Below are 19073 nucleotides of genomic sequence, written 5' to 3'. Positions count from 1 at the left end.
AGGGAGGAAAAGCGAGATCGCTATATATTCGAAAAATCCAGAAGTTGATTCTCTGGTTCCATCCACTCCGTTCCATGGTACTATGATGACCTGGAGATAACGAGCCAACCACACCTTCCACAATTTACACGATTCATTGCGAATGATAAGTATCGCAACTCTGAGAACCTATGTCCCTTTCCGTTTTCCATCAAGGTAGGCTAACTCTCGTCCCACCAAATCTACCTTACTAATTGCCTTATCATTACAATTCATCCCTCTCGTTACCGTCTTCTCTCGCAATACTCTTCGCCTGGAACTGATCGTCCTCTGGCGCAATTCTTCGTAGTCGGAAGACGCGAGCAGCGTGACTCTTGACGTCTGCCTTGAGCCTACCACCAGCCTCAACAACGCCGATCTTCTCGCCAAACAGTCGCGGGTCCTCCTGAACAAGACCCTTGGCGTAAGGGATCTCGGTGGCGTTATACCAGTTGGCCTTTGACAGGATCGATTCTCTCTCCGTGTGCGAGGCCGCTGCGAGGAGCTCTTCCGCCGTTGATTCCGACATGCGATGAGCCCAGAGATCATGGATCGCCCAGTCGTATTTGACGTGGGGCGCTGATCCACCAGGTCCGTACGGAATGAAGATCTCAGCGAGAGAGACGCTCATCTCCATGTCTTCACCACCAGCGTTGAGCAAGATCACGACTTCATCGCCGTTCTGTAGATGACCTGCCCACACGTGCGTCTCGCCCATACCCCACTCGTCTTTCGCTACACCTTCCGTGTCCCTTCGAACACGCGTTACGCTACGTCCATGGGGATCCTGGCTCAGCGCAATAATGGCTGGGTTGTTGATGATGGTGAGAGCGGAAGCTGGCATGTTGCGCAGGTCGTTTCCGAGGAATAGTGGAGACTTGATGGCGGCCCACAGAGCGAAATGTGCTTTGTACTCTTCGTCGGTCATGCCACCTTGACCGACCTCGAGCATGTCCAGATCGCTCCACCCACCGGGGATGCTGCGGTCAGCAAAGGGCGCAACTTTGTTGAGAATGAAGAGAACGGAGCAATGTGTGCCTGGTGCTACGCAGTTTACGTCGCCTGGCGACACGGTGTTGCATCCGCATAAATCATCAGGGCGAGAGAAAGAGTCGTAGATGTCACCGGTGATGCGCCAGCTGTTAGAGATACTCATACCCCACTGTTGATGGTAAGTCGTTGAACGTCACAGCGGATAGGTATCTCATGGTGCTTACCGTGTGGACAAGATCCTCTCCCCAATTGCACAGATTGAGGAGAATATTCCTTCCTGTTGATCTCAAGGCATCCGACATAACCTTGAAGCGGTTGAACGACACTGACGGTGTGCCAACACGACCCATGTGGTAGCAGCTGTCGTACTTCAACATGTCGACACCCCAGCTTGCAAAGCTCTCTGCATCGTCGACTTCGTGGTCTAATGATCCCTCTGATGAATATCAGCATACTGTGAGAAGTATATATGCTTCATTCGTCTTACCAAATCTCGCACATGTCATCTCACCAGCGCTGCTGTACATGCCAAACTTGAAGTCTTGGCTATGGAGATGATCTGAGATGGAATTCAATCCGTTGGGAAACTTGTCGAGAGCCGGTTGAAGCTTTCCCTTCTTGTCTCTACCTTTTGGGTTCTGCCAACAGTCGTCCAGTACGACATAGTTGTAACCCAAGTCTCGCAAGCCTAAGCTCACAATCTGTGCAGAGGTTGTGAGGAGCAGGTCTTCGGAGACGTCGCATCCAAAAGCGTTCCAGTTGTTCTGATCCTGTTAATGACAGTTCAAGAGTAGGAGACAAGCGTCTTACCCAGCCCATTGGAGGGGTAGTAGCGAGGCCATTGTTGATCGCTGTCGCGCTGCCCAGCAGCGTCGTGACCACGAGAATGGTGCTGCGTGATAAAGCCATGAATGGAGTGCGAAGATGATTATTGCTTCGAGCAAAGAAGCACAATTCAGACTCTTAAACAGCTTTACACGTGTGTACTACGTCGAGTGGACCGCAAACGTGAGCGACGGACCCTGTTGCCAAGCCCTGGCTCTCTTGGGGCTCCACATTCCAGGAAAGCTCGTAAGTTTCGCGACGCTAATTTCGGCTCCACCAGCTTGAGCCGTAATGAACCATTTCGCTGCGATCCTCGTTCTCCAGGATTCCCAGCGTGCTGCTTAGAATATCGGTCGCGCATGATCACATGGATAGCCCTGAATAGCACGACAATGGGGATTGCCTGCTCAACGCGAGCAACGCTTCGTACTCGGGGTCGTTATCCCTTGGCTCGAGCTCCATATGAGGGGCAAATTGGACTAGGAAGCGCAACAGCCACCGATCAAGCACAAAGCTGGTCTCTTTGCTTCGGAGACAGGTCTGGTGGAACGCCCGAAGACGACTCATTGCACCGTCGACACTCGGCCAATAGGTCTTCAGCCGCAGGAGTATCTCGAAGTTGCGTTCCAATCTGGTCTTTGAGATGCGTATCTGGCTTTCGTCGCCAGAAAAGAGTAAGGTGTGGATCTGAACGGTAGAAGCAACGACGAGGATATGCGAAACTGCCGGATACAAGACTTCGCTCCCGGGCGTGGACTGTGAGCGGTAGACGAGGGCGCAAAGTCGGGCGGCATGTTGCTTGCAGGCATCAGCATATCGTCCGGAGTCGGGTGATGCTTCGATGGAAGACGACAAGAACTGATAGTTCAGGAGCAGCCCGTAGTGGTAGTAGCCGAGATATACAGCTACAAACATACGCCCAAGGCCACGCGACGCGAACGCTGTTAGGTTCGCTGGCGTGTCACGCATATGATGCGGAACTTCCTCCAGCCAAATATCGAGATCGCGGGAAAGTTCACGTATCCCTTTCTCCAGCGGGAGGCCTTCGAGATGTTCTGACACACACAGTCGATTGAAGTCGATGATTCTCGCCAGAATCCGATTGAGCTTGACCATCTCCGCGAGAAGAGGTGAGGTCATGCCATGCGTTTGGTCGCTGAAATCTCCGTCGTTCATCATAGAGAACGGTATCTCATCAACTGGGAGAGGCACAGCAGTGTCAAACGGCATGATTCGCGGTAGTCTCACCGCAGTAGATGACCAAACGTCTACCATGCACAGTGTCCACCAAGTTCTAATGTTTACTTCTCGCTCTACGAGACTGGTGACGGGTCGATTTGGTAGATCGAGGGCCAGACAAAGTCGTCCACCCGTGCTGTAGTACATGTTTTCGACATCAGTCTCACCACCCGCGGCAGCGTATGCTCCCAGCAAGACGCATGCTTGAATTGTAGTAGGCGTGAGGTCGCGCATATTGAACAAACTCTCGCTTGCCTTGCGGTAGATCTCGCCTCTTTCTCTCGGATCTGTGCCGTCGAAGAAGCTGTCAGTTGAGAACCTGGCAGCAAGCGCACATATGGCGAAAAGCACGATAGATGGTACTCGGTCGTTTGCGACATCGTCCATGAACGAAACCTTGTGGTACATAGAGTGGAACTGGTCGTGGATGTAGTCGAAGTATAGCTCCAGCAGCGCTCGTCTCAAGGCAGTCGGAGGCAGGTCGCCATGACCTTGATTTGGCAGTGCTTCCGCTTGTTCCAAGAACGCTCGATGTACCTGACTCAATTCTTGAAGTCTAGCCCGGCGTTTGGCATAGTAACCTCCCTCTGGTGGACCTTGGAGACACTGCAGACCATGTGACAGGCAATACTCGCATGCCGTTGCGAGCCCGCCTGTTGGGTAGATGCATTTTCGGCGTCGGGTTCTTCCAACCGAATTAGCGGGCAATCGCCTCCACTGACAACGTGCAAGATGCTTACCGGCACGCTTGGCAGGCAGATGGTTTGCGCATAGCTTGTCGGACTTGCGCAAGAACCTGGGGATGGAATGCAGGTGGATGAGAGCGGAAACCTCACCTGGAAAACTCGACGCCACGGGTTAAAAGGCGGGTCTGTATGGCTCGTGCAGACACATTGCCTCGGCTAGCGTGGCATCGGAAGTTGGAAACACGCTCGGGCTGACAGCGGGCAGTTCTCACAAAACAACAACAAAAACACTCTGGTGGGCTCAATCGAGGATCTCGTCCTACTCAGAGCATTAGGTTACTTCCGTTGTCTTATGAGAGCTTATATTTTATGTTATAGCGTATAATGAGAAGAGAAGGGTTGCTGCAAGTCCTACTTCTGGGCCCTGGCTTTCTTTGCAACACTAGAGCCGGGACGGGTCCGCCAAGTGACGATGTTAGCGGCGGAAAACTTCGAGGAAAGCTTTCCTGAAATTCTCTCGCGATCTGGTGCCCGGGCAAACCTCGTCGGTGTTCTGATTGGCTTCATTTGCGCACTTGACGCCTCGTCTCCCCATGGGCACTCTTGTCCTGAATGTCTTTCCCCGCAACTCACCGCGGTCTTGCCCCATTTCGGTCATTACCGGGGCTTAGCTTCCCAAGCTCTCGGGCTAGCCATTTGACTCCTGTAATGGGTTCGTCTGTCAGGCATACATACCAGAGCGCTGGGGGCTATATAGACCGCAGATTCGTACGTGTGGTTGAGCTGCATCTTCTCAACTCATCAACCGCGAAGACCCATCTCTGATACCGGGCATACTCTGGACTTAATTCGACATGGCTTCGGTAGAGAAGACTACTGGCCATGTGGCCGCCGAAAGGGTCACATCTACACAAGGACACAACACCGGAGACGACACCAACGCGGCTATCAACAATGAGCACAACATGTCCGTCCGACAGTCTTTGAGATTCTGGTGGAAGGCCATCGTCTTTTCTTTCGTCATCTCGCTCTGCGTGGTTATGGAGGGATACGATACCAGTCTCATGAACAAGTTTTTCGCCTTCCAGCCCTTTCGCAACAGGTTCGGCGATGAAGTCGATGCTGATGGCAACAAGCTTGTGTCTGCGAGGTGGCAGACTATCATTCTCAATGGAACACAGGTACGCAGATCCTCGTCGAGGAAGTCGACGCAACGAAGTCTAACACACGCATAGGTCGGATGCATTCTCGGTCTCATCATCAACGGCTACATCACAGAATGGATCGGATACAAGAAGACCATGATTGCTAGCATGCTGTTCATGACTGCTGCCATCTTCATCCCGTTCTTCTCTACAGGACTGGAGATGTTCCTTGTCGGAGGTATCATCCAGGGTCTTCCATGGGGTGTTTTCCAGACACTTGCGATCTCGTATGCTGCGGATCTCTGCCCTATGCATCTCAGAGGATACATGACTTCGTGGATCAACATGTGCTGGGTTATCGGCGGTCTTCTATCCACTGGAATCCTTACTGGGCTCATGCAGAACACAACGCAATGGGGCTACCGCGTCCCTTTTGCCCTCCAGTGGATCTGGCCCATTCCTATCATCGCGGCTACTTTCCTCGCACCAGAATCGCCATGGTGGTTGGTCCGACAAGGTCGCATCGACGAGGCCAAACAAGCTATTCGCGCAATCACGACACCCACAGAAGGCATCGAGTTCGACCTTGATGCGCACGTGGAGATGATGGTTGTCACCGATCAGTACGAGAAGCAAGTCGGCTCTGGAACCAACTACTGGCATTTGTTCCAAGGAAGCGATCTACACCGTACCGAGGTCTCAGCCATGGCTTTCATCACTCAAGCTCTTTGCGGTGTTCCCTTCATGGGCTTTGGGTAAGCTTCCTTACCATTGACCAAACAAACAAATACTAACTTTACCAGGACCCAGTTCATGCAAGGTGTAGGCCTCAGCCAGGATGATTCTTTCCATCTTACTATCGGACAAGACTGCCTGGGTCTCGTTGGATGCTTCATTGCCTGGTGGATCATGACACGCTTTGGTCGACGACCTATCTATCTCGTTGGATTGACTGCCATCTTCATCATTCTTATGATCGTCGGTTTCATCGGCCTTGCACCACCGACCAACAAGAGCGCCAGTCTTGCTGGAGGTGTTTTGATCATTTTGATGATCTTCTGCTTCCAGGTAAGTCACTCTACTCATCAAGCCATCAAACCAAAGCTAACACAACCAGCTCTCTCTGGGCCCTATCTGCTACTCCCTCGCCGCCGAGATCCCCTCATCACGCCTTCGTGTTAAGACCGTCGCACTCTCTCGTGCTTCCTACAACTCCATCGTCTTCGTCACAAACACTATCATGCCAAAGATGGTTGGCAAGAACGACTGGAACTGGGGCGCCAAGGGTGGCTTCTTCTGGGCAGGAATTGCGCTTCTATTCATCCTTTGGGGATACTTCCGTCTTCCTGAGGCAAAGGGCTTCACCTACTCTGAACTCGATCTCATGTTTGAGCACAAGGTTTCCGCACGCAAGTTCACGCGCGAAGCAGCCGATTCACTGAAGCCTGCTTTGACGGAGACTGCGATGCAGTATGAGAAGCAGAATGGTGTTGAGCGCGTTGAGTCGCATGCATAAAACCCATAGCTAGTTAAGGTGGGTATCAGGCGTGCTGATTCGGCATGCCTCGCTACGTGTAGGCTCCTAGCCTCTGCCAAATGATATATTATCTTCAATAACTGAACTCTCTGTCCATTCCCGTCGCATCCGGTCCCAAGCGTTGCAATCTCTTGTTTCGCCACTGGTAGTAAAACCTCAACCCAACACAGCCAACAGCAACCATAACCAACATTCCAAAGTTAGTCCAATGGCCAGTAGGGTACCCTCGCTCCTTCTCGTTCGCCTTGTAGATCCAAACACCCACAATCTGACCTGGGGCCCCCCATGAGACATTCAATGCAATGGCTAACCCTGCAGCGGCGGTGCTGTGCATGTTGTTGCTCAACCAGCCAAGCAGCGGGGGAATACAAGAGAAAGCGCCACTGGCTGCAACAATCAGACATCCATAGCGCGCATGGAAAGATTCAGCCGGAAGAAGGGCCGATGCCAGAAAACCAATCGCTCCAATGGTAGCCAGGACAGCTGAGTGCAATGCGCGGGCGTTGAAGTAGTCCGATGACCAAGCCGTGACGATGGAAACCACGTACGCGACGGCGTACGGTGGCACTGTCATGAGTTGTGCCTGGAGATTCTCGTAGCCCAGCCCTGCAGTAATCGTCGGAGTGAAGAGCGAAAGCGAGCTGAACGGCGCAGAGATGCCGAAGTAGATAATGTAGTGCACCCAAAGTCGGCCATCAAGTAGGGTAGCCTTTGCGGTTTCCCAGTTTAACGACGGCGCGTCGCCTTTTGATCCTTCTTTCTCGAGCCGCGCGACTGCTAGCTCACGTTCGGATGTTGATAACCAAGAAGCTTCCTCGGGATAGTCGGGTAGGAAGAGCCACACGGCTACTGATGAGACGCAGGAAGGAATGCCTTCGAGGATGAATAGCCACCTTTGTAGAAATCAGTATCGCCCTCACATGCGTACTATGCATCAAGACTCACCTCCATGCGGAAAGGCCCTGGACCTGCTTCATATGCCCAACGCCATACGCAATCGCGCCTCCAAAAGCACCCGCGAGCGTCGCACTCGCTAAGATGATAGCAACACGCATACTCCTCTCTTGCGCACGATACCAAAACGTCAAATAGTACACCAACCCCGGAAACAATCCCGCCTCGAACATACCCAGCAAGAACCGCACAGCGGTAACGGTCGCATAGTTATTCGCGCCCCCGAGTCCAATAGTGCACGCGCCCCAACCAAACATGAGAAAAGCGATCCAGCGACTCGGTTTCAATTTCTTCAGGAAATAGTTGCTGGGTACTTCGAACACGGCGTAAGCAACGAGAAAGACCATGAGCGCAATGGTGTACTGGTAGTTTGTCATGTTGGCTTCTTGCAGGAGGGATTCTCCGGCGTTGGCATTGAGGGTTTTGGCATTGCCGATGTTTGATCTGTCGAGGAAGCAGAGGAGGTAGATTCCTGCTGTGAGGGGGATGATGCGAAGATCCTGTTTCCAGACCAGGGAGCGAACGGCTGTGGTGTCGTAATTCTCTGGCGCATTGCTGTGTTGGGAGTGCTGAGAGCCCTGTAGACGGTATTAGACGGCAACTCACAGGAAGTTCTATGTGAGCGACTGCTTACCGTAACCTTCTGCAAGTCTTTCTCGCACGCTTCAACGTCGTTTTGAAGCGCCATTTCGCCGATCGCTTCGAATTCTCCTCGCAGAAAATACCACAACACGACGTCGGAAACAAAGAAGCAGCAAGCGAAGCAATATGCAAAGGCACTGCCGGCATCTTAAGCGCCACCAAGCAAATGCTTAAATTGCTTACCGCTCTTCGCTTCCCATCTGTTGACCCTGAAGTTTAACGGAATTTGGTAGGGATTGGCGGGCTAATGCGGTTTGGTCAGACAGCCCCGCGCAGGCGGGAGGATATGACTAGCCGAATCCTCAACCATCTTCCTGACAGTGCGTTATCTCAACAAAGTATACTCGGGAGTATACGCTTTTAACTCAGGCTATGATGTAGTCTTGTTTCGCGCTGGGCGTTGAAAGTTTGTACCTTGGTGTGCGAGCTGTCAAAGTGTTTCACTAGAGAGGCTAACGCGTCATTGCAGTACCCGTGTTGATGGTACGTTATGACCTTGTCTCTTACATGCAGCTTCGCGGACCGAATGGACGTGATGGGAAGTCGAACACCTATTCGTTACATACTCCAGTCTTGTCTTTTTGCCAACTGCCGTCACATTCAAACCCGTTCGCTGGATTAGGATCCTCATTTCACAAGCTCGCGTCGATCAAGGTGCACAAGATGGCAAACTTGGGATGGTTGCATGCTACGAGCGAAAGATCTGGAAGTAATTAAATTGCTCTTGAAACAGTTCCGGTCTTACTGCGACACCTCTCCCTCTCACCGAAGTTCTTAAGACGCTATCTTGGACTGCTCTGCCGACACCGCCAATAGCCTCTCTCGCCCTTACTCACTCAGGTTCTGCTGGAAGAACGCGGTGAGCCTGTCGAAAGGAATCAAGTCAACGCGATCGTACAAGTCGACGTGGCCAGCGCCCGGAATCCAGACCAGCTCCTTCGGCTCCGCAGCAGCGTCGTATGCGTCCTGACTGAACTCGCGAGAGTGTGCTATATCGCCGGAGATGAACATCACTGGGCGAGGAGAAATGCTATCAAGATCGCTGAAAGGGTAAAAGTTCATGAACTTGGTCTGGCTCGAAAGCGTCGGGTAGGTGGTGAGGTTTGGCGCTGAGCCTGCCGGTGTGAACTCGCCGCGAGACGTGCGATAGAAGTCGTAGAATTCGCGACCTATTGGATCGGTCTCGTTGGTGACTGCTTGGAGAGTTCCGCCGGTGTACTCCGTCTCTCCACCACTGGCTTCAACCCAGCGCTGCGCCGCCGCGGTCGCGATGACCTGCTTGCGTTGCTCCAGGCTCTGAGCTCGCTGTAACCCGTTGCGAGATACTGCGCCCATATCGTACATGCTTGCTGTTGCGATGGCCTTGATGCGAGGGTCGATCTTCGCGGCACTCAGGACGAAGGAGCCGCTGCCACAGATACCAATGGCACCAATTCGCTCGCGGTCGATGTAGTCCTGGAGGCCTAGGTAATCAACCGCGGCGCTGAAAGTCTCGGCGTAGACGTCGGGATGGACGACATTACGCGGCTCGCCATCACTGCCGCCCCAGTACGAAACGTCGACTGAGATAGTGACGAAACCCTGCTCAGCCATCTTCGTAGCGTACAGGTTGGCGGACTGTTCCTTGACAGCTCCCATTGGGTGGCCAACAACGATGGCAGAAGCATTGGTGGTGCGATCGAAGTTGTCGGGAAGAAAGAGATTGCCAGCGACGGTCATTTGGTAGAGACTGGGGAAGGTGATCGGCCACATTGTGACGTTGTCGCTGCGGTAAAAGTTGTTGGCTCCATACGACATATTCTGTGCCGTAGCAGGAAGCACCTGAAGAAGGGCCACGAAGGCTAAAGATGTGACGGTGAACAGCGTCATCTTCTGAACGCTGAGATGATAGAGTGGGTGCTGGGTCGGTCGGTGTGAATGCGAAAGCTGGTGTGTGATGCTCGTCAAGGTAGCAGGACACCGTTCTTATATCTCATCAACATGACCTCCAGCAATTTGCACTGCCATGACTTGCGTCACCCCATCTCATAGATATTGTGTTGAGACCAGGGCGTGGTAGACGTTTTCCTCAGCCCTTCTCTCGCCGTTGAGCTTGGCATGCAAAGAGCTGACATGACGATGGCCGAGATGTGTCGGGCGGCACGTCCACGCACCTACAATGTAATTGAGAAAAGACTCAGGAGTCCTATACTAGTGCTGTTAATTCCTTGGCAGGCGCCAGGTCCATGGTAAGTGGTGATAGTAATCAAGGTGACTATTCCATCAATAGAGGCAGGAAGCACAAGATGACAAGACCGATTCAATTACCGTAAGATGCTCAGCCACGAACAAAGCTGGTGCTTGCTGTTGCGCGTTCGATATTGTTTCTGTGAAAGTGACGTCTTGGCTCACTGCAGCCAGCTGACAGCCTTAAGTCCATCCGACACTAAGTCGAAACAGGCTTAGTTTGATCATGACGCACGTGCAGGATGGAGCCAGCCGTCTACCAAGATTCTGCACACAACCACCATCATCCTTTCTTTTCATCATCGCAAGTTAAGGGGTTGCCATCGTCTATCAGAGGCTATGCGCTACTAGTTGCCGCGCACGAAGAAGGACGATGCCCAAGGCTCTCGTTCGCCAAAGAGTTTCATTGCCGAAACGCGTCTGTGCCGCGGCCACTCCCTCACGCTCGTTTTTTTCACTCTTTGACAGTTCTCCGACCATGGTACTACAATAGTATTCGGACTACCGTACGGCACGAGTCATGCGAATATAGCAAGATTGACTTCGGTCAATGAGACCTTCAGCGCTTTGTGCAACAAAGTAACAATGGCACCTGACGATATTGTATCAGTCATCCTTTACGCTGTCTTCACAATGCAGTTGAATGGGCAGATTTAAGTCGCACGCGCAAATTTACGATCTACAGACCAGAAAGCCCTTGTTGTACCAAACACAGACTTCCTAGCCGAGCATCAACACCACCATGGCTCCTAACTTCATCGCAGAGCGCGTTGAGCCTTGTCAAGGCTTACCAGTCCACATCCTGTGTTGCGGCCACACCGTCCAAGCTTCCTTTCTCCACCTGAAAGAGTCATCAAGATGCGCACCAAACTGCAGAGACGTCAACATATGCACGCACGCCGAGCCAAACTTTCTCTGTCCTACATGCTATGCGTCTGAACTTCACCGCAAGTATCGCAAATTCATGGACGACTGCAAGGCCGAGGATACGAAAGGTCTATATCCTGAGAGCCTATACCGTACTATAAAACGTACCGACGGAGTTTACAACGCACTTGACGATTTCGAAAACCAAGAGCACTCGCTCTGGTGCGAAGTGGGCCTGGGGAAGGTAAAGTTTGAGAAGGCTGTGGTAATCAGCTACAAGAGAATGATCGAAGCGAGAGGGTTGAGGGAATGCAAAGTTGTGGATGCTGAGTGCGCATAGTATGTTGATCGGGTATGAGATAGACGTAGCGCTGACTAGCTCTTGTCGCTCACTCGTTTTAATTTTGCCGCCACGAAATCATCACCAAGTCCTATCCTCGTAACGTAAATCCCAGTTCGCCTTCGTCTTCTCCCTATCGTACTCCTTCCCCGCCCAGGGTGTACCGCAAACGTGCAAATGGGCGTACGGCGTCTTGTCGAACATGATCCAGGCACCCTGGTCGCGAATTGTATCCGGAAACCCATCTCGTTCCGCTTCAAAAGGCCACAGGATCATATAGTGCGGCCCGATTGGAATAGCCGGGCTCGTTCTGTCTGCCGGATTTGTGGTAGTGTGCTGATTCGCTCCACACAACATGTATATGAGACCTGGCGCAGTGTTCGTAGGTGCTGGCTTTGCGGCATACGCATCTTGGATCCACTGGAGACCCATGGGATCGGCGCACATCGGGACATTGCCGACTGTGTTCTCGTTTCCGGGGAAGGCTGTCCAGTGGTTTGTACCTTCTCGTAGAATGACTAGTTTTCGATCGGGGCCCCAGTGGCTCCAATCGGCGATGGTGGCATTCTTGGTGATGGATATAGGTCCAGATGCGAGGGCGCGATTGATCTTGCAAGCGAGTGCTTCTTCTTCTGGAGTAGGTATTTCGCCTTCTCCTCGAGGGGTCAGCGGGTTGGGTACGCAGCACTGGAAAGCGCTGTTGTATACAAAAGAAGCCATTGGTAGATGTTGGAAAAGTCGTGTATGATGTCTTGGTGCTGTGGGAAAGCGACAATCTATATACTCACCGGGAGAGGGAAGGTTTGGACCGTTCTGATGGGTACTTGTTGACTAGTCATCGCGTCCGAATGCACATGTCGAGTGACCCCGGATACCGATGCGAGAAGCGGGGACTGCAGTTGTCGAGAGTTTACGACTATTGCGACATCCGTCGATCCGTCATTTCGACCGACGCGTCCTTGCGAGGATAGGACCTCGTGCGACACGGTGGCAACAACGGTGCAGTCTTTTCATTGCGCTGGTGCCGACAGTACGCGATACAAACGTACTCCGCGTTCTTTGCCTCGAGTTCCGGAGAGCGCGCGACGACGCCATGGTTGATATTTGGGGTGTGCAGACGCGTGGACGCGTACCTCCATGGGCAGGCACGCACAGGCCACATCGCTGTGCGGGCGGAGATCTGGGTACACCTTCATCGCTTTGACTTACAGCATGCACCAGACAGATCGCAAGTCTAGTCGCCCAGCAAACACCGCTGTCTACTAACACATGAGAAAGTCTAGTATCCGGAACTCTACTACTGCCATCACAAGCATGCAGCTAGGCGATGATCGTCAAGGAGGGGTCAAGAACTGACGTAGACACCATCAACACCTCTTACAACGCGGCGGCTGATACAATCAACATTACCCCGGGAGATTGAATGGGAATAATTTACGGCCGTAAACGGTCTGAACTTCCTCCATATCTCACGCTTTACGCTTTACTCCACAGAATGACCCATTACCTAGCTGGGATTCTGCTGAGTACCTAGGTAACACGGTACACAGGATTGAAGCTAGCGCTGACCAACAAGATGCTAAAGAATGCCTAGGTATAGAGTACCCCAGATTACTGATCGACTACTCTTCGAACCTCATCCCCATCGTGATGCTTACGAAATATTGAAGTTGCGTAGCTATCCGACGTACCTTACATAACCTCAGCTGTCCTTGCTCATATGGAACGCAAATCCATATTTTCATATTACAAACAGCGTCGGGACGACCCATCTTACCAACAGTTTATATCCCACTCTCAAGATACAGACAACAAAAACGCAACTGCCATGGCCAGTAAACCCATCGCCATCATCGCGGGCGTCGGCTCAGGCACCGGCGCATCCCTCGCGCGTCGCTTCGCGAAGTCCTACCCCGTCGTCCTCCTGGCCCGTAATCCCTCCAACTTTGAGGCTCTCGCCGAGGAGATAAACCAGTCCGGTAGGGAAGCTATCGGCATTTCCACGGACGTCAGCAGCGAAGAGAGCGTCAAGAACGCGTTTGCAAAGATCAAAGAAGTCTATGGCGGGGCGCCTGTCGCAGCTATGATCTTTAACGCAAGCGCAAGGCCGTCTAGGAAGCCGTTCCTGGAGTTGACGACGGAGGAGTTTGGGATGGGGTGGGAGGTTAGCGTGTACGTTATCCTGGATGGAGTTTATGTCGTTCCAATGTCGACGTGTACACAGTGCTAACAAATCTCAATCGTGTAGAAAAGGAGCGTTCCACATTGCCCAAAACGCCATCCCGCTCCTCCTCACCCACGTACAGTCCAATCCTCCTGCCGGCACCTACCCACCAACCCTCATCTTCACGGGTGCGACAGCCAGCGTGAAATCAAACGCCCAAATGTCCTCTTTCTCAACCGGGAAGTTCGCTTTACGCGCTCTATCTACGAGCCTCGCGAAAGAATTCGGTCCGCAAGGCGTGCACGTCGCGCACGCAGTCATTGACGGTGTGATTGACATCGAGTTTACGAAGAAATACATAGAAGGGAAGCCGGACGAGGCGAGTATTGGGAGTGAGGATATTGCAGAGGTTTACTGGGGGCTACACACTCAAGGACGAAGGGGCTGGGTAAATGAGGTTGATGTGAGGCCTATGCTGGAGAAGTGGTAGAAGGACTTTTGAAGTAGAGATGGCCAGTGTAGTGTAGGACACCATGAACATTTGACTCAGCAAGAATGAGGCTGTCTGCGCAGTTGATCTGCCGTTGGAAGGCCGATTGCGGGGTAATGCTGCAACGAGTCCGTCAGGCAAGCATCGTCAACGTCTAGCAGCCCTGCTCTTTTAAGGCACAAAAAGAATGCAAAAAAAGAGATCGAACCTATTCAGCCGCGGCGTGGAGGCAGCGAGGTACATAGCCAGGTCGCATTTACACTGGTGGTTGCGGGGATCACTCGGCGGGGTCGATCAATTCTTTCCTCGCCTTGTTCTAAACTTCATGCATTCAACACCCAAGATGCACTACTTCATAGAACGGGCAAAAAGAAGACGAAGCCCATGGGGATCGAACCCACAACCTGAAGAACTGTTAGATGATGCTGGTATGAGATGTGATTGGTGAAGTGTACCTTTGGTGTTTATGCTTTCTGACCGAAAACCAACGCGCTACCATTGCGCCAAGGCTCCGAATAGATTTCGATACAGAATTTCCAAGATACAACATTAATGGTGTCGATTGTTTGAATGCATCAGCAGTTTCGAAGCCGATCTTCCTGACGTAGAACGCGCTGTAACGAGAAAGCCAAGCAATCGTTCCACAGAATATGTGCTTTCTTCACAAGAGGGGCAGTGTGCGTCGTGCTAATGCTTTGACACATCACTACGCCCCACATCGAACCACAATCTTCGTGTCGCTGCGCAGCTTCATGCAACCCACTGGAAAACGCGGTACACATAGACTTCAGGCCCATTCAGATAGCAGAGTTGCTAGACAAGACATTTGTTGCTTACACGAAAGTCCTACACAAACATTTCCACATGCGCGGAGTTTTCCAGACGCCAAGCTTATGCAATCGCTAATCAACACGACATGTACGCCAGACTAACAACAGTGTGGGAAATCTCAATTCCGTGGCTTCCTCCACAACTCCTCCGGGTCCAGTTGCCGTGTTGGAGACACTCCACTACTCGGCTGCGAGTACTCGATACCACATGCGCCGCGATCCAAAGCAAGCGTGTTCAAGTTCCAATGGAGCTGCTCATCAGGATCTGTCGCCAAGCTCGTTCGGGTACGTCCTTGCGGCTGGTAAGGCGCTTGCTCAGCGTTTGAGTTATTCGACGCCATCAACGAAAGAGATAGTGTGTCAAGCTCGGTCGCAAAGTCCATCTCCTCTTTGCTAGCTTCCAGCGCGGAACAAATGTTGCTCGGTCGCGCCTTGGCCTTGATTTCCAACTCGTACAGTCGCTGGTCGCGCGAGAACTCTGCTTCGAGCTGTCGGTGCTCTGCATACCACTGCTCGTACTGCTCCTTGTTCATCTGCTCCATGGGAGGGTAGGTCGCATTATGCGCCGCTTGCCGTTGTTCCCAAATCTTCGCTGCTTCGGCTTGAATGCACTCATTGCAAACAAAGGCAGCGTCAACCTGGTCGCCATACGGATCGATGCAGTTTTCGCCACAGTCCTCGACAAGGTCCGTCCGGATACGGTGAGAGCAGAGTAGCTGGTGATATAGACGACCTTGGCATGGCGCAAAACGCTTGGTCCGTATGTTGTTGAACGTAGAGGCGGGTATTTGTTGCGAGGTAGATGTAGAGGCGAAGGGGTTGTTTGCTCCTTCGTCCGGGGTGCTCGTCCAGCCCCACCGACATGCCATAACAAGATTTGCGTGAGACATGGTGTCGTCGGAGACTTTAGAGTTCGGCATAGGCCTAAAGGCACTGTTCGAAAAATCCATAATGAGGTTGATCTCCAAGTTGTGCTTTTGAAGTTTGCAGAAGATATGCAGGTGGCGTCAGCTGACAACGCGTGGTTGCCTTGAGTGATGGTGTTGATTGGTTCTTCGAAAGTTACACAGTATCGAAGTGATTGATGTTGTGCGATTCCCGACGCGAAAGTGATCAAGGTCTGCGTTGAATAATCGGCGCTGTTCCTGTGGTCGCGTGGAGGTGCATCGTGTGTGCACAGAGCGCTAACAGAGTGTGACGCTAGCTATCGCGAGGCGTTCACTCTATGGTCCCCAGCAGTGAAAGGTGTATTTGCAACTCTGGTGAAGCGGGCCGATAGTGATGTGTCGTGCGAATGTGCTGCTGAATCCTCGACGGATGATGTGCTGCTGGGATGGGCTGCGATAAAACGTGGTGAGTCGTCGCGCGACGCGCTGCCTGGGTGGCCAAAGCTCGCGATAGACGCTAAGCCTTGTTCGGGCCGATGACGATATGGAACCTTCCAGTATCTCGCCAAGTCAGCATCCAGCCACTCACCAGCCTTCACACATGTATCACGAGTAGTTCTGATCGAGACACCGAGGAAAAGCAATTAGAAGAGGGGAACTGTTGTCTCAGCACCTGTACGCGTCGTCATCCAGTGAGGTGACGGAAGAAGGGGGGTGGCAAAGAAGTAAAACAGGGGGACCAATCGATGCACAATCCTGCTAATCGTCTCTATATCCAACTCACTACCCTACAATCTCCAGTTCCATGTCTCTAGATCAAGAATCTGAAACCTCTCTCGGCACCAACCCCAGGGACAGCGTTGATTGCGCCTTCAACGTGTTCTCCACGAGCAAGTTTCTTGTTCAGCCGCCCCAGTATAACGCGCATAATGACCGCCATGATAATGGCCAGTGCTGCAGTTGCGCAATCCACACTCAGGGGAACCGTCAAATCCGCCGGACCACTCTTTGGCTGAGGATACATGTAGCTTGCATAAATCGAGCTCGTATTACTGATCGCGTTGATGAAAGCCAGTGCAGCTGCCCTCTTCGCTGGCGGACGAGGCAAAGAGTTGGAGATCCAGGCCAGAGCTACGACATATCCAGTGTATACACCAGGTACCATCAGCATCATGGCGACGTAGCGAGGTGCTGTTGCAGTCGTAGCGGCGGCAAGGATGAAAGCTGCTACGCCGACGCAGAGAGGGAGGACGATGTGGAAGAATCGTTCGCCGGTGCGGTCGGCATGCCAGGCGTTGAGGTAGGTCGTGATGACCGCGAGAACGTAAGGTGGTGCTGTTAGCAGAAGCGTCTCGATGTTTGGGTATCCTAAAGTCTTGACCACTGTCGGGAAGAAGTTGGTAACACTAGCCGAGGATACGTTCGCTAGAAGCATGATTGTAAGGACCCAAGTCTTGATATCGAGTAAAGCAAGCTTTAGGCCGTGGAAGAAGGTCTGCGATTCCGCAGAGACCCAGTCGTCTTCACCGACGTCTTCCTGGAGCCTGTAGACGGCGAGTTGGCGTTCTTCCTCTGTAAGCCAGGAAGTTGTTCGAGGGAAGTTGGGTAGGATCCAGAAGGCGCCAAAGGCGATCGCGACGGTAATGATACCCTGAAGGATCAGCTAACATCCCAGACACCTGGCTCGGCGCGTGCGATACTTACCTCGATTATGAACACCCAACGCCACGCTCTCAAGCCCTGCGTACCATCCATATTACTCGTGATCCCCGCGGTGATGAGCCCACCGAAGGCGCCCGAGATCAAACTTCCAGAATAAAGAACCGCCGTTCTCAGACCCAACTCCTTCCTCGTATACCAAGCGCTGAGGTAGAAGAGACATCCTGGGAAGTACGCGGCCTCGATGAATCCCAGGAAGAAACGGCACACCACCAGTCCAGCGAAGTTCTGGCATGCCGCGGTAGCGCCTGATATGACCCCCCAAATGATCATGCACGTCGGGAGGTAAATGGCGGGTTTTCCGGTCTTGTTGAGGAACCTAAAGATGAGTGTACGAAGTCAGTATTTGTCTCACATACAGTTCGTACATGGATATTACTAACAGGTTTGACGGGATCTGCATGAGGATGTAACCGACGAAGAGGATGGAGACGGTGGTCTATAGTAGTCAGTCAGCTGATTTCTTGGCGTGGCTCAAACGATTGCATACCTGATACTGCACACTGGTGAGTTCCAGCTCGTCTTGAAGACCTGCTAGGCGAACGGCAGCGATGTTATTCCTATCGAGGTAATCTGGGCATCATTAGCGCTGCCCATCCGCGGCCATCTACCAAGACGTACTCATGATATACATTAAGATAATCATCGGCAACAATCTCGTATCGATCTTCCGTCGCATCCTCTTCTCTGCTTCAATCCTTTCCTCGGCACTCATAGCAGCCACCAACGGCGGTGGGACCAGCTTGCGATGCCCATCGACGACCCCATTTCCTGCTTCCAGAGTAGTAGGCGCGGTTTTGTCATCCGAGATATGCTCGATCGAAGGTTTTCGGTCGTCAGCCATTTTCGCTTTGATAGCCGTATCCGCGCGCGTAGAGCGAACTATGCGATTATCGATTCGACGTAGGCAATGCGATAGCGTCAAGCTGAAATGTGGTCAAGGTGAGGGCGCAGCGACAAGAGACGACAAGCAACACTGCGGGGCCCCAAGCTTCCACTTATATGAAGCTTGCCCGTACTCCCAAGCATCGACCGGGGTAGCTCGCGCCATGTACATCATTCAACGACCGTCATGCGACGAAGATATACACCAGCGCACACCCATACCATATAGCCGAGGGCGGTTGCCGACAACCGTGCAGGAATGTCGGCCCGCTGTAAAGATCAGCATTTCACGACGACGGAGATTCGCACGCGATTCGTCAATTGAGATGGCAGTTAGTCGTAGTAATATGCTGATGCAACGGTGTGCATGCGACACGGGCTAGTAGCGTTCGTGTTGGAGGATAAATCGACATGCGGGGTGAAGATCGACCGAAGCGTCATAGTTGGCGCAACGAATCCGGGGTAGCTGAACGGCTTGTTGCACGGCAACTGCAAGCGACACACCCTTTTTTCTTCCATCACCATTCTCATCGCCGACTTCGCGGCCTCCATGACTTTTCGCTTCTCTTGGCACCTTGAGTACGTAGTATAGCTCGGTTTGGCTAAGGTCAGCGCTGCCTCCACTG

The 19073-nt window shown here is 52.5% G+C and overlaps 8 protein-coding genes and 1 non-coding gene across 9 annotated transcripts; 2 read left to right on the top strand and 7 right to left on the bottom strand.

Annotated features, from left to right (window-relative positions):
- Nucleotides 1–244: 244 nt before the first annotated feature.
- Nucleotides 245–3847, bottom strand: J4E93_010981 (uncharacterized protein; the record flags this gene model as incomplete). The annotated part of the gene is made up of 6 exons (XM_049348856.1): nt 245–1180; nt 1236–1447; nt 1499–1775; nt 1822–1903; nt 2267–3760; nt 3816–3847. The coding sequence occupies 6 exons, from the start codon at nt 3845–3847 to the stop codon at nt 245–247; spliced, it is 3033 nt and encodes a 1010-aa protein (XP_049193991.1).
- Nucleotides 3848–4615: 768 nt separating this feature from the next.
- On the top strand, nt 4616–6422 carry J4E93_010980 (uncharacterized protein; the record flags this gene model as incomplete). The annotated part of the gene is made up of 4 exons (XM_049348855.1): nt 4616–4942; nt 4997–5661; nt 5710–5974; nt 6024–6422. The coding sequence occupies 4 exons, from the start codon at nt 4616–4618 to the stop codon at nt 6420–6422; spliced, it is 1656 nt and encodes a 551-aa protein (XP_049193990.1).
- A 94-nt stretch (nt 6423–6516) lies between these two features.
- J4E93_010979 (uncharacterized protein) lies at nt 6517–8085 on the bottom strand (the record flags this gene model as incomplete). The annotated part of the gene is made up of 4 exons (XM_049348854.1): nt 6517–7336; nt 7389–7476; nt 7573–7975; nt 8032–8085. 4 exons carry the CDS (start codon nt 8083–8085, stop codon nt 6517–6519), a joined length of 1365 nt encoding a protein of 454 aa, XP_049193989.1.
- A 782-nt stretch (nt 8086–8867) lies between these two features.
- Nucleotides 8868–9791, bottom strand: J4E93_010978 (uncharacterized protein; the record flags this gene model as incomplete). Its single annotated transcript, XM_049348853.1, has 1 exon — nt 8868–9791. One exon carries the CDS (start codon nt 9789–9791, stop codon nt 8868–8870), a length of 924 nt encoding a protein of 307 aa, XP_049193988.1.
- Nucleotides 9792–11553: 1762 nt separating this feature from the next.
- J4E93_010977 (uncharacterized protein) lies at nt 11554–12192 on the bottom strand (the record flags this gene model as incomplete). The annotated part of the gene is made up of 1 exon (XM_049348852.1): nt 11554–12192. The coding sequence occupies one exon, from the start codon at nt 12190–12192 to the stop codon at nt 11554–11556; it is 639 nt and encodes a 212-aa protein (XP_049193987.1).
- A 1108-nt stretch (nt 12193–13300) lies between these two features.
- On the top strand, nt 13301–14126 carry J4E93_010976 (uncharacterized protein; the record flags this gene model as incomplete). The annotated part of the gene is made up of 2 exons (XM_049348851.1): nt 13301–13617; nt 13721–14126. The coding sequence occupies 2 exons, from the start codon at nt 13301–13303 to the stop codon at nt 14124–14126; spliced, it is 723 nt and encodes a 240-aa protein (XP_049193986.1).
- A 376-nt stretch (nt 14127–14502) lies between these two features.
- On the bottom strand, nt 14503–14639 carry J4E93_010975. Its single transcript has one exon. It is a non-coding gene; the product is annotated as a tRNA-Arg (tRNA).
- Nucleotides 14640–15075: 436 nt separating this feature from the next.
- On the bottom strand, nt 15076–15906 carry J4E93_010974 (uncharacterized protein; the record flags this gene model as incomplete). Its single annotated transcript, XM_049348850.1, has 1 exon — nt 15076–15906. The coding sequence occupies one exon, from the start codon at nt 15904–15906 to the stop codon at nt 15076–15078; it is 831 nt and encodes a 276-aa protein (XP_049193985.1).
- A 748-nt stretch (nt 15907–16654) lies between these two features.
- Nucleotides 16655–18406, bottom strand: J4E93_010973 (uncharacterized protein; the record flags this gene model as incomplete). Its single annotated transcript, XM_049348849.1, has 5 exons — nt 16655–17494; nt 17548–17881; nt 17946–18001; nt 18053–18135; nt 18184–18406. 5 exons carry the CDS (start codon nt 18404–18406, stop codon nt 16655–16657), a joined length of 1536 nt encoding a protein of 511 aa, XP_049193984.1.
- Nucleotides 18407–19073: the final 667 nt, after the last annotated feature.

Source organism: Alternaria ventricosa, assembly GCF_023758065.1.
Source record: "Alternaria ventricosa strain BMP 2768 chromosome Unknown scaffold_39, whole genome shotgun sequence".
Lineage (NCBI taxonomy): Eukaryota > Fungi > Ascomycota > Dothideomycetes > Pleosporales > Pleosporaceae > Alternaria > Alternaria ventricosa.
The sequence above is the reverse complement of the archived record's forward strand: the minus strand, read 5'-3'. Positions and strand labels throughout refer to the sequence as shown.